The sequence below is a fragment of the Hyla sarda genome, chromosome 1, assembly GCF_029499605.1.
Source record: "Hyla sarda isolate aHylSar1 chromosome 1, aHylSar1.hap1, whole genome shotgun sequence".
Taxonomy (NCBI): Eukaryota; Metazoa; Chordata; class Amphibia; order Anura; family Hylidae; genus Hyla; species Hyla sarda.
In genome coordinates, this window is record NC_079189.1 from 268,499,225 (window position 1) to 268,511,849 (window position 12,625).

The 12,625-nt window shown below is 41.1% G+C and overlaps 1 protein-coding gene across 2 annotated transcripts in view; it reads left to right on the forward strand.

The window, feature by feature from the left end:
- CHAF1A (chromatin assembly factor 1 subunit A) overlaps positions 1 to 12,625 on the forward strand; it is a 413,519-nt gene that overhangs the window by 71,541 nt on the left and 329,353 nt on the right. For both annotated transcript variants that reach the window (XM_056572104.1, XM_056572113.1), the window contains exon 3: positions 5,561 to 6,249. In XM_056572104.1, coding sequence (XP_056428079.1) covers positions 5,561 to 6,249 — 689 coding nt within the window. The remainder of the gene's footprint in view (positions 1 to 5,560; positions 6,250 to 12,625) is intronic.

The following is a 12,625-nucleotide window of genomic DNA, read 5'->3' on the forward strand; positions in this document are numbered from 1 at the left end:
CTCTTCCAAGAAGTAAAAGAATAGAGGCGTCTGTCTGGACAGCTGGAATAAGGTGAGATATTGCATTAAGATGAGGATGATGAAGGGCCACTTCTGGTGTAGGGATCTCTGATTTATCATCTGGTATCATATCACACTCTATCAAAGTGGGAAGTGAGAGATGGATCCTCTTGTCAAGAGACTCAATAGTAAAGTCAGTAGCTCTTCTCCCTGAAGTTTCTATCACTCCTGCACATGTCTTTAGGGTGTATGGAACTGCACTTGATGTAATGTTGAAGGCATCAAAAAAGTCTGACCTTGCCAGCGACCTGTTACTTTGTTCATCCGGAACCACATACATCTTTACTGCCTTTTCTCTTTTCCCTGTGGGGTACACTGTTGCTAGGCAGATCTTGGAACATGAGCGTGGATTTGTACTGTCACCACGGATTTCAGTGCATTTGGACATTACTGGGATAGCTGGTTTATCTTTTTGCTCCCTGCCCTCATTTTTTGGAGTTTCAGTGACCTCTAATGGTTGATGCAAAGTATTAGGGTGCAGAGCTGAGATGTGTCTGTCACTGCCACATTCTGAGCAATTCGCTTGTATTTTGCAGTCTTTAGCTATATGTTTGGTGGATTCACAACACTTGAAGCATATGCCGTTTTGTCTAAGAAAGGCTAACCTTTCCTTGATAGGTTCACTTTTGAACCCTTTGCACTTGTTTAGAGGATGGGGCTTTTTACGAAGTGGGCAAAGCCTGTCAGGGCCTTCAAAGGTGTTTACCTTGTAGCTGCTTGAATCTCCTGGGTCCTCAGAGGGAACTGTTGTCTTGTGGATGATCACTGAACAGGGGTGTGGAAATTTAAAAAAAAACTACTAAAGCGGAACACAATCTACTTGTCCCTCAAGAAAATCTACTTGTCCTGGTAGATAAAATAATTTCAACCAAAATAGTCTGATCCCCCCCCCCCCACTAGACCACCAGGGATGGATATAGGATCCTTTAGACACTGCTGACAGCGGTGATCTAATGGTTTAATAGGTGATCGCAGTATGTCAGGATATTAGCGGCCGGAGAGCTGTAGCTCCTCTTACACCCGAGACAAGCCCAGAAAAGTCTAGATGTAACTTTTTTGATCACCTTATAAAAAATTTCTAATATGAAGTGACCAAAAATGAGCAATTCTGGACTATTATTTACATTTACACCGTTCACCGAACGGTTTATCATATTTTAATAGTCTGGACATTTCCACATGCAGCGATACCACTTATGTTTATTTTTGTACATTATTTTTATTTAAAGAAAATTGGAAACTTTTATTAGGAAAGGGGCTTATTCACATATACGCACTTTTTAAAATATTTTAATCACTATTTTTCAGTCTCAATAGGAACTTATGTGTTACTGGGGGGGGGGGGGGTTCTGCTTCTCCAGTTTGTGTGGTGCATTTTGTGTCAGAAAATGCTGGAAGTTGCATTTAGTTAGTAGATAACTACAACTCCCAGCATGCCCTGATACAGTATATGGTTGTGTGGGTGTTGCAGCATGTTGCACTGTATAGTACAGTTAAGGTTATTGTGTAACATGCTGGGAGTTGTAGTTTTGGTTTGTGTCAGCTGCAGAGCCAGAGGATGTGTCAAGGAATACTGGGAATTACAGTTGGTAACTAAAACACCCAGCATGCCCTGATGCAGCCTATAGCTCTGCAGCTGACCCGGACCAAAACTACAACTCCCAGCATGTTGCACTTTATAGTTCTACAGTTTAGGTTATGGTCCAACATGCTGGGAGTTGTAGTTTTGGTTCGGGCGTGTTTGTCTGCATCCGTGGGGCTCTTGGTTGGCGGGTGAGTATGAAGGGGGCAGGATTCTGGGGGTGCAATTTAGTGCGGGTGCCACTAAAAATAAATAAAATTAGATGGTACAACTGCCCTAATGCCCGACGTGACAGTCCACTCCTATACAAAACATTCATGCATACACATATCATACACACACCCGCCACTGCCCCCCCACATCATACATTACATACACACACACACATACACTCACACCATACATACACCTGCCGCTGCCCACCCCACATCATACATCACATACATACACATCACACTTAGACATTATACACACATCATACATTACATACACATCACACATAGACATCATACACTCACACCATACATATGCACACATCATACATACACCCACTTCTGCCCCCCACATCATACATCACATACACACACATCACACTTAGACATCATACACACATCACACATAGACATTATACACACATCATACATTACATACACATCACACATAGACATCATACACACATACACTCACACCATACATATCCACCAGTGTTTCCCAACCAGGGTGCCTCCAGCTGTTGCAAAACTACAACTCCCAGCATGCCCAGGGCTGGAGGCACCCTGGTTGGGAAACACTGATATACACCATACATATGCACACATCATACATACACCTGCCGCTGCCCCCCCCATCATACATTACATACACACATCACACATACACTCACACCATACATATACACCCACCCTTCCTGCCGCTGCCGTCTGCATTCTCGGCCTCCTCACCTGAGCCGCCATGAGTGGACATCTGAGCTGTAGTCCCGGCCGGTGTGAGGTGAGATTTCCGTCCTCCCCCTCACCCCTCCTGCTCTGTTTTCCCCGTGCAAACAAGCAACCTCCCCGTGGTGGATTAGGTCCTGTCTAGACAGAGCAGGGGAGGGGGAGGGATAGAGCTGTGTGCGGGGGATGGAGATGTGCACGGAGCTGTCTACATCCCTTCTCTCACCATGCTGTGTCTTCTGAGCTGCGTCCTCCATCCTCCGGGAGGGGAGATGAGGGGCCTCTGCAGTCAGCTGGAGGCCGCCGCCCCCTCCATACACTCTGAGCGCCGGTGTGAGGTACAGACTGCGCCTCACACCGACATTAAAGAAAAATAAGGGGGAAGGAAGTCTGTCTGTCCCTGCTAGCCCGATACAGGGCTAAATCTATAAACAATTCACCTGCTCGAAGCCCAAAACTACTTGTCCCGGGCGTCGGGCTATAGGATTTCCACATCCCTGACTGAAGTCCTATTGTAGGATCTAGGTGGCTTTTCTGCCTTAGGCAGTTGACTGCTGGTGATGAAGGAAAAACTGGGATTGCACCTCATCTTAGCTTGCTGCTGTACAAACCTAGAAAACACAAAGAAAGGGGGGAAGGGGACACATGTTCATCTTTGTATTTAGCTCCAACACTCACCCATTACTCTTGCAGGTGGTGAGGTAGTTTCTCCACTATAGGCTTAGTACCGTTGGCAGTATCTAAATGTGCAAGTCCCCTTAAATAACCTTCTTTGGCACACTGGACTTCCCAAAGAATATCACCCAGCTCTTGCAGTTTTAAATTGTCTTTGCTGTTTAGCTTAGGGAAAGACTCCAGTCTTTTCATCAGAGCACCTTCAATTGCCTCTGGTGATCCATATCTATCTTCTAGCCTTTGCCAGGCCATATCGAGTCCTACTGAAGGGTTAAATAGGTGTATCCTGCGCATCCTTCTTGCATGCTCTGCAGACTCAGACCCAAGCCACTTTACCATCAGGTCTAGCGTCTCAGCTGCTGTTAAGTCCAAGTCTTTGACTGCATTCAGAAAAGAAGCCTTCCATGCCCAGTAATTTTCTGGGCAGTCATCAAACTTGAGGAAGCCTGCATTAACCATTTCTTTACGGATAAGCTATTTAGTGACGTCTTGCATGCTCTGTTGTTTGGGTTGCTGCGGTGAGGATTCTTCTTTTATCACTCTGGTACTGCCAGCCTCATGGGTTTGTTTTCGTGCGCTCAGGAGTTCTGATGGTTTTGGTTTAAATTCAGCTGACTTTGGATTGAGAAACGGTATTGTTGAACTGCCACTTGAAATATCTTGGACATACGCCCTAGTGCTTTCTGCAGAGGAAAGCGGTTTCTCGGGAACATCTGGGCCTTCGTGGATAGATTCCATTCCAGACCACTCAATATCCGCATAAGCTGCTGCTTCTGCAGCGGCGGCTGCACACGGACGTTGAAGAATATGCAACTTTGCTTCCTGTTCAGTTTTTTCTTTTATAATGGCAGCCTCTTTCTCTGATCTTTCCTTCATAATGGCAGCCTCTTTCTCAGATCTTTCCTTCATAATGGCAGCCTCTTTCTCAGCAAATTCTAGCTGAACGCGAGCAGCCTCTGCTTTGGCGCGAGCCCTGGCAAAAAGGGCACTTGCTGATGAAATCTGACTGGACCTTGCTGATCTAGAGGAGTGTGAGCGTACATCATCCTGCTGGACACTTGGCGCGCTCTCCCTGCCTTGATGTGTCCCGGGTAGCTGATCTTCAGCATTATACTGACTTCCTGATCTTAGACTCATTCTGTCTCTGCAGCAACTCCTATCTCCAGGCTTGTTGTGCTATCACCTTTTCACTGCTCCACTCTCAAAACACTGACTGTGTGTGATTCTAAACGGACAGCTAAACACTTGTTAGAGACTCCGGTAAACAGAAGCCCATGCTTGTATTGTCCACCAGAGGACTCCAACTTTATTTTAGTCTGTGAAACTGCAATATAATACAATAACATATCAGTACACATGGAATCATTAGCCTAGCATAAATGACAAATAGCTAAGCAGAAAGGCACTTACAGGTGATGATGTCCCAAACCTCATGGGAGAGATAGATACATGCTGCCTGCACAGTGGAATAGTGACCTCAAGATGGTGGGAGAGCTTCCTGGAACAAAGGTCACTTCCTGTCTGTATAAACTCTGTGTAAGTAAAGCTGATATTAACTTCTGCCACTAGATGGCAGTGGTACACTACACAACCTATCATTATAATGCAGTTAACCTAAAAAGGCAGCACACAGGCCTTCATAAAAATGAAAGAAGCAAGCTGATTGGTTGCTATGGACAACTGGGCAAGTTTTCCTCTGCACAGGTTTTGATAAATCTCCCCCATTATGTATGTGTGTCTGTATGTATATATGTGTATATATGTGTGTGTGTGTGTGTGTTTATTTATTATATAATGATACCATTGTAACCGTATGGACCTACAGAATAAATATATGGTGTAATTTCTACCAAAAAGTGCACTGCGTAGAATCTGAAAACCCCAAATTCTACAAAATGACTCTTATTCCATAAGGAGTGTAATAGCAAAAATGTTTTTAATGAGTTACCCTTTAATAAAATTTTTATTTTTGCCATATTCATTACCTTTTTTTTGGTGTGCTGTTAGGTGTTCACTTTTTTTTTTCTTTTGGTTTTGAGGTACAGAGCCGTTGAGGTTGCTTACTGGTTTTGTGGTCATGTGACCTTTGCTTCTAAAGCAACACTGCAGTGCTAACCAGAGGCTAAACGGGATTGGCGCAGAGAAGTCAGTGTGTTGTGTTTTTTTTTATTTTTTATTTTTTATTTTTTTTATATTTTAAATATTGCATTTATAGCTTTATAGTTTATGTAATTTAATTTTGATAAATCTCAATATTTTAAAAGGTGGTGTTTGGCTATTCCTTTAATAGTTGAAATTACTTTTTCAGCTCGATTGCCCTTCAAACGTCTAAATCCTGTGCCAAAGGATGGAATTTTAACGGAAAATCTGAAAATGTCCCATAAAGTTCCCCATGTTAATACTATATGTCCACTTGATACTTCTCTTGAGGACATGGAAAATGGCTCTGAAACTGCTGAATTTGTTCCGCTCCCTAAAGCTGTTAATGGCATTGGTCCTTTAGACAATTACATCAGAAAAACTAAAAAAACTTACCTTGTGACTCCTAGTATCACTATTGACTTGACAGAAGATTCAAATGGTGGTGTTTCAGATCAGATCCCATGTAATGGAATTGTTCAGTCCTTACCAACAGCAGGATCTCTTTCAGTCTGTAGCACACTGAATTCTGTGACATCAACAGAAAATATTACAGCTTGTGATGACAGTTCATGTGTCAATAGCACTGAACATAGTTGCACAGTGTCTGAGTCACAAATAACTGATGTACAGAGATTGTCCCCTCACTCTGAGGTGCCATCAGAGATGGAACATGAAAAGACTACATTACTAACCTCTCCAGTAAAAGCAGTTACAGAAGACAAAGACATGTCTGCAGAAGAAAGTCCCACTCGGTTTTCTTCCACTAGCTCTCCGGTTTCAGTCAGCTCCCCTGAAGTTCCACCCAGCAATTGCAGAGATGCAAATAACAGTGAATCTCCAACACTTCTTAATAAGGTATGTTTACATGACAAATATTTAAATAGCATGTTTTGGAATGTGTTGTTACTACAGATGCCTATAAATCTGTTTAAAATTGCTGTCGGTAATTAACAAACAAAGTTTATAAGGTTGAAATAAGATGAGTCCATAGAGTTCAACCTAAAACTCTGTGTTGATCCAGAGAGAGGCAATACTTTCAGACTCCATGATGATGGTCAGAATAAATCCCTGGATCAACATAAATCTAGTATCCATAACCTGTAATGTTTTTCCAGAAAAAACATCCAGGCCCCCCTTGAACTTGTTTAAGACATCACAACATCACGTGGCAGAGAATTCCATAGTTTCACTTCTCTTACAGTAAAGAATCTGATGGTGAAACACACTTTCCTCTATACTTAACCATGACAAGGGACCATCCTTTATCAGCCTAGGTATAAAAAAAAAATCACTAGAAAGATCTCTGTACTGTCCATTTATATATTTGTACATTGATCAGATCACCCTTAAGGCTACCTTTCTCTAAACTAAATAACCCCAAGCTTGATAACCTGTCTTTGTACTGTAATCCTCCCATACCATTAATTATCTTTGTTGCCCTCCTCTGCACCCTCTCCAGTTCAGTCATGTCCTTCTTTATATACAGGTGTCCAGAATTGGACACACTACTCCATATGTGGTCTGACGAGTGATTTATACAGAGGCAAAACTATATTGCGTACCTCTCTTGATAAATGTAATGACTTTGTTAGCCTTGGCAGCCGCTGCCTGGCACTGATCAAATCAGTAGTTTACTGTCCACCAGTACCCCCAAGTTTTTCGGTAGAAGTTTTACCTAATGTCTTATTATTTAGCACATAATTTTACATTTTGTTTTTATAGTCTAAGTGCATAACCTTAGATTTCTCCACATTAAACTTAATTTGCCATGTCTGTGCCCAAGCCCCCAGCTTCCCCAGATCCATCTGTAATATGTTATCATCCTCTGTGGTGATCACCCTACCCAGTTTGGTGTCATCTGCAAATATAGAAATTCTACTTTGTAATCCCTCTTCAAAGTCATTAATGAACACATTGAAAAGATAAGGACCCAGTACTGACACTTGTACTTTTCACCCAACCAGAGTAAGTTCCATTGATTCCCACCCTCTGCTTCCCATCACGGTTGCTAACCCATTTAAATATATCCTTCCCTAGTCCCAGCATCCTCATTTTATGTACTAACCTTTTGTGTGGCACAGTATATCAAATGCCTTTAGAAAAGTCCAGATATCGAACATCCATAGCTTCACCTCGATCCAATCTATAACTAACCACCTCATAAAAGCTGATCAGATTAGACAGGGCTGATATCGCATAAACACATGTTGTGTCAAAAGGTTTTCTTTAAGATATTCCAGAATAGCATCTCTCAGAAAACCCTCAAAAATCCTACCCACAACAAATGTTAAACCTACGCTTATAGTTCCCGGATCCATTTTTGACCCTTTTTTTGAATATTGGTACCACATTTGCTAAGCGCCCGTCCTGTGGAACAATCCTTATTATTATTATTATTTGAAACTTTAAAGCGCAACTTACACAGAGCATGCGTCCGTCACTTCGGCTCTAACGTGCGCGCGCCGCCATACTGAATTGACAGAGCGAGCAACATCAATGCGCTCAGTTCGCATGTGCGGTATAGAGGCACTGAGTGCATAGATGTAGAGAACGAGCGCTCGTGGAGTGAGGGAGCAAGCACTTGCACTGTCAATTCAGGGCGGCAGCGCGTGCATGTTAGAGCCGACGGGATAGGCGCATGTGCTGTGGATGCACTGTGTAGTAAGATATGGCGTTCCCAGTGCTGGTAGGTAGGATAGGCGTGGCGGTGGGGCTTTGAGAACCCCAAGCCACACCTATCCGACTGTGCCTGACTGCTGGATAAAAGGTTTTTTTTATTAGTAAGAAAAGAACAAACAGTGATAAATAATCTGGGATCAAAATATGACAGTTGCTCTTTAACCACTTTCTAGAACGCCAGGACCCTTGGCTAATAGCGCACGGCACTATGCCGTGCACTATTAACCCTTTAGATCCAGGCATGAGCAGTCAAGTGGCAGAATCATTGATCAATGTTATCCTATGGGATAAGAATGACCAATGTAAAAGATCAGTGTGCGCAGTGTTATAGCACCCTATGGGGACTATAACCCCTTAAGGACGCAGCCCTTTTTCACCTTAAGGACTGAGCTCTTTTTCGCGATTCTGACCACCGTCCCTTTACGCATTAATAACTCAAACGCTTTTACAGAATATTCTGATTCTGAGATTGTTTTTTCGTGACCTATTCTACTTTATTTTGATGGTAAATTTTCGTTGTTGCATGCATCCTTTTTTGGTGAAAAATCCCAAAATGTCATGAAAATGTAGAAAATTTTGCATTTTTCTTACTTTGAAGCTCTCTGCTTGTAAGGAAAATGGATATTCCAAATAAATTTTTTTTATTCACGAATACAATATGTCCACTTTATGTTGGCATCATAAAATGGACATATTTTTTTCAGGACCCCCCTCGGCGATGTGCCAGAATGCCTGCTGAATGATTTCAGCAGGCATCCCGGTTTGGTACCCAACCGGCTAGCGGCGGGGACCGTAATTCACATGGACGTATGCATACACCCCACTTCCTTAAGGACTCAGGATGCAGGGCGTATGCATACGCCCGGTGTCCTGAAGAGGTTAAAGTTGCAAAAAAAAGTTGAGAAAAAGTTAATAAAGATCATTTAACCCCTATCCTAATAAGTTTGAATCACTCCCCTTTTCCCATTTAAAAAGTGTAAATAAAAATAAACGTGGTATTGTTACGTGTGGAAATGTCTGAATTATAAAAATATATAGTTAATTAAACCGCACAGTCAATGACATATGCGCAAAACAATTTCTAGTACAAAATAGAGTATTTTTTGTCATTTTTTATTTCATGAATAAAAAGCAATCAAAAAGTCCCTTACAAAAATGGTACCAATAAAAACTTCAGATCACGGCACAAAAAATGAGCCCTCATACCAACCTGTACGTGGAAAAATAGTCATAGCGGTCAATAAAAAATGTGTAGTTATTTTTTTCCAGAAGTACGACAAAATCAAACCTATATAAAAAGGGTATCATTTTAATGGTATGGACCTACAGAATAGAGGTACAATTTTTACTGAAAAATGTACTGCGTAGAAACGACGTCCCCAAAAGTTACAAAATGGTGTTTTTTTTCTTGCACAATTTTTTTTTCCTCCATAAATTTTTGGGTGAAATGACATTACAAAGTAGAATTGGTGGCGCAAAAAAATAAGCCATCATATGGATTTTTAGGTGCAAAATTGAAAGGATTTATTTTGATAAAACAAAAGTGCAAAAATGGAAAAAACCCTGGTTTTCAACCTGTTCAGGACCCATGTCGTACCGGTACGTCATGGGACCCTGGTAGTCAAGAACCCATGACGTACATGTACGGCCGTGGGAATTTCGGTCCCCGCCCGGGGTGACTGCTGATATCAGCAAGCACCCCGCACATATGGGTTATTTCCGTACTCAGGAGAAATTGCACTACAAATTTTGGGGGGCTTTTCCTCCTTTTACCCCTTATGAAAAGGAAAAGTCGGGGGCTACACTAGCTTGTTAGTGTAAAAAAAAAATACAAATACATGCTGGTGTTGCCCCATACTTTTTTATTTTCACATGTGTTAAAAGGAAAAGACCCCCCCCCCCCCCCCAACATTTTCAAAGTAATTTCTCCTGAGTACGGAAATACCCCATATGTGGTCGTAAAATGCTCTATGGGCGCACAACAAGGCTCAGGAGTGAGAGTGCACTATGTACATTTGAGGCCTAAATTGCTGATTTTACAGCAGTTCTGACATAAATGCAAAAAAAAAACATAACCACATGTGACCCCATTTTAGAAACTACACACCTCACGGAATGTAACAAGGGGTATAAGTGAGCCTTAACACCCCACAGGTGTTTAACCCCTTAAGGACCGGGGTTTTTTCCGTTTTTGCATTTTCGTTTTTTGCTCCTTGCCTTTAAAAAATCATAACTTTCAATTTTGCACCTAAAAATCCATATGATTGCTTATTTTTTGCGCCACCAATTCTACTTTGTAATGACGTCAGTCATTTTGCCCAAAAATCTACGGTGAAACGGAAAAAAAAATCATTGTGCGACAAAATTGAAAAAAAAAAAACGCAGTTTTGTAACTTTTGGGGGCTTCCGTTTCTACGTAGTATATTTTTCGGTAAAAAATGACACCTTATCTTTATTCTGTAGGTCCATACGATTAAAATGATACCCTACTTATATAGGTTTGATTTTGTCGGACTTCTGGAAAAAATCATAACTATATGCAGGAAAATTAATACATTTAAAATTGTCATCTTCTGACCCCTATAACTTTTTTATTTTTCCGCGTATGAGGCGGTATGAGGGCTCATTTTTTGCGCCGTGATCTGAAGTTTTTAACGGTACCAATTTTGTGGAAAATTGGAAAATTGCTGCTATACTTTGAAGCCCTCTGATGTCTTCCAAAAGTAAAAACATGTTAACTTTGATACAGACATAAAGTAGACATATTGTATATGTGAATCAATGTATAATTTATTTGGAATATTCATTTTCCTTACAAGCAGAGAGCTTTAAATTTAAAAAAATGCATAATTTCTTGGTGAAAAATTCCAAAAAGTTGATGAGAAAAATTGAAAATTTTGCAAGTATCGACAACATTTTATCACTAACATAAAGTAGAATATGTCACGAAAAAACAATCTCTGAATCAGAATAAAAGGTAAAAGCATCCCAGAGTTATTTATGCTTAAATTGACAGTGTTCAGATGTGCAAAAAATGGCCGGGTCCTACACTGAAAATTGGCCTGGTCCTTAAGTGGTTAGATATAAGGAAAAAGGGTCTGTCTTGCACGGTACTTAATTCTTGCAGAACCCTTGGATGGATCCCATCTGGGCTCGATGATTAGTGTGTTTTTATGTTACTCAGGCTGCATTCATGCCATATTTTTGCAATACAGTTCCCGTATCAGGTTTTTGATGAAAAACTGATTCCTCAAAACCTGACTAAACTGTATCAAAACGTGTGCAAATTTTAACCCATATATGGTTAAAAAAAAGTATACGGTTGTTAAAATGATGTGCATCGGTTTTATTTTTAAGGAAAAAAGTGTGTTTTTAACTTTTCACTCAATTATGAATAAAGTTTTACTTGTTTGATTGAAATTCCAAGAAAAAAACCTGTGCATAGTCAAAAACCGTATGGTGCAAACCGGATGGAACCGTACGCACACATGGTTCTGTACGGTTTCCATTGACTCCCATGTTTTTTTAAATAAATAAACTTATACAGTTTAATCATTTTTTATTTTATTTTATTTTTTAACCTTGCCCTAAAACCATGGTAGGCTACAGTTATGGTATGGGAAGAAAACTGACAACTGTACAAGACGCTAAATGGATGCAACCGGATGAATCTTTTGGCATACGGTTTTCAATGGTGAGTCAATGCATACGGTTTTTAATACGGTTCCGAACGGTTTTCAAATTGAAAACGTAATTGGGAACTGTATTGCAAAAACGTGGCGTGAATGCACCCTCAAGTGGCTCTGTACTTTTTTCTTGGTTTAAAAAAAAGTGAGATTTGCAGGAGAATTTACTTTGTTCCCTCACCTGTTATCGGATATTGGATTTTCCTTTGTAAAACAATTTAGTAGGTTGGCCTTTTCCTCATCTTCCTCCACAATTACCCCTATATAAGGGTCCAATATTTTCAGTTTTTAAACTTATGTAGGTGAAGAATATTTTGGGGTTCTTTTTACTTTCTATGGCAATTCTTCTCTCTGATGCAATTTTTGACTGATTAATTTTTATTTTACAGAATTTTTCTTCTGATAGTTCTTAAATGTTTTCCCACAAACTTCTTGCTCTAGTACTAAATGCTCTTTTTCTCTTTATCGCTTCTTTATCTGATTTGGTTAGTCAAATTGGTTTTCTAATATTTCTAGACCTTTTTATTCCCACAGGGTATATGTACTTTACAATATGTACCGTATTTATCGGCGTGTAACGCGCATATTTTAGGCTAAAATTTTTAGCCTAAAGTCTATCTGCGTGTTATATGCAGCGGCTTTTGCAGGTCCAGAGACCTGCCGTAGCTGCCGGCTTCTCTGCCCCTGCCTATCCTGGGGTCCAGAGACTGCCGGCGCCACTGCCCCATAACCCCCCCCCCCCCCGGTTTTTCTGACCCCGCAGAAGCCCCCAGGAAAGGCAGGGGGAGAGAGAGGCAATCGCTGCCCGCTCCCTCCCCACCGCCTTTCCTGGGGTCTAGAGCCCTGCTGTCGCCGCTTCTCTCCCC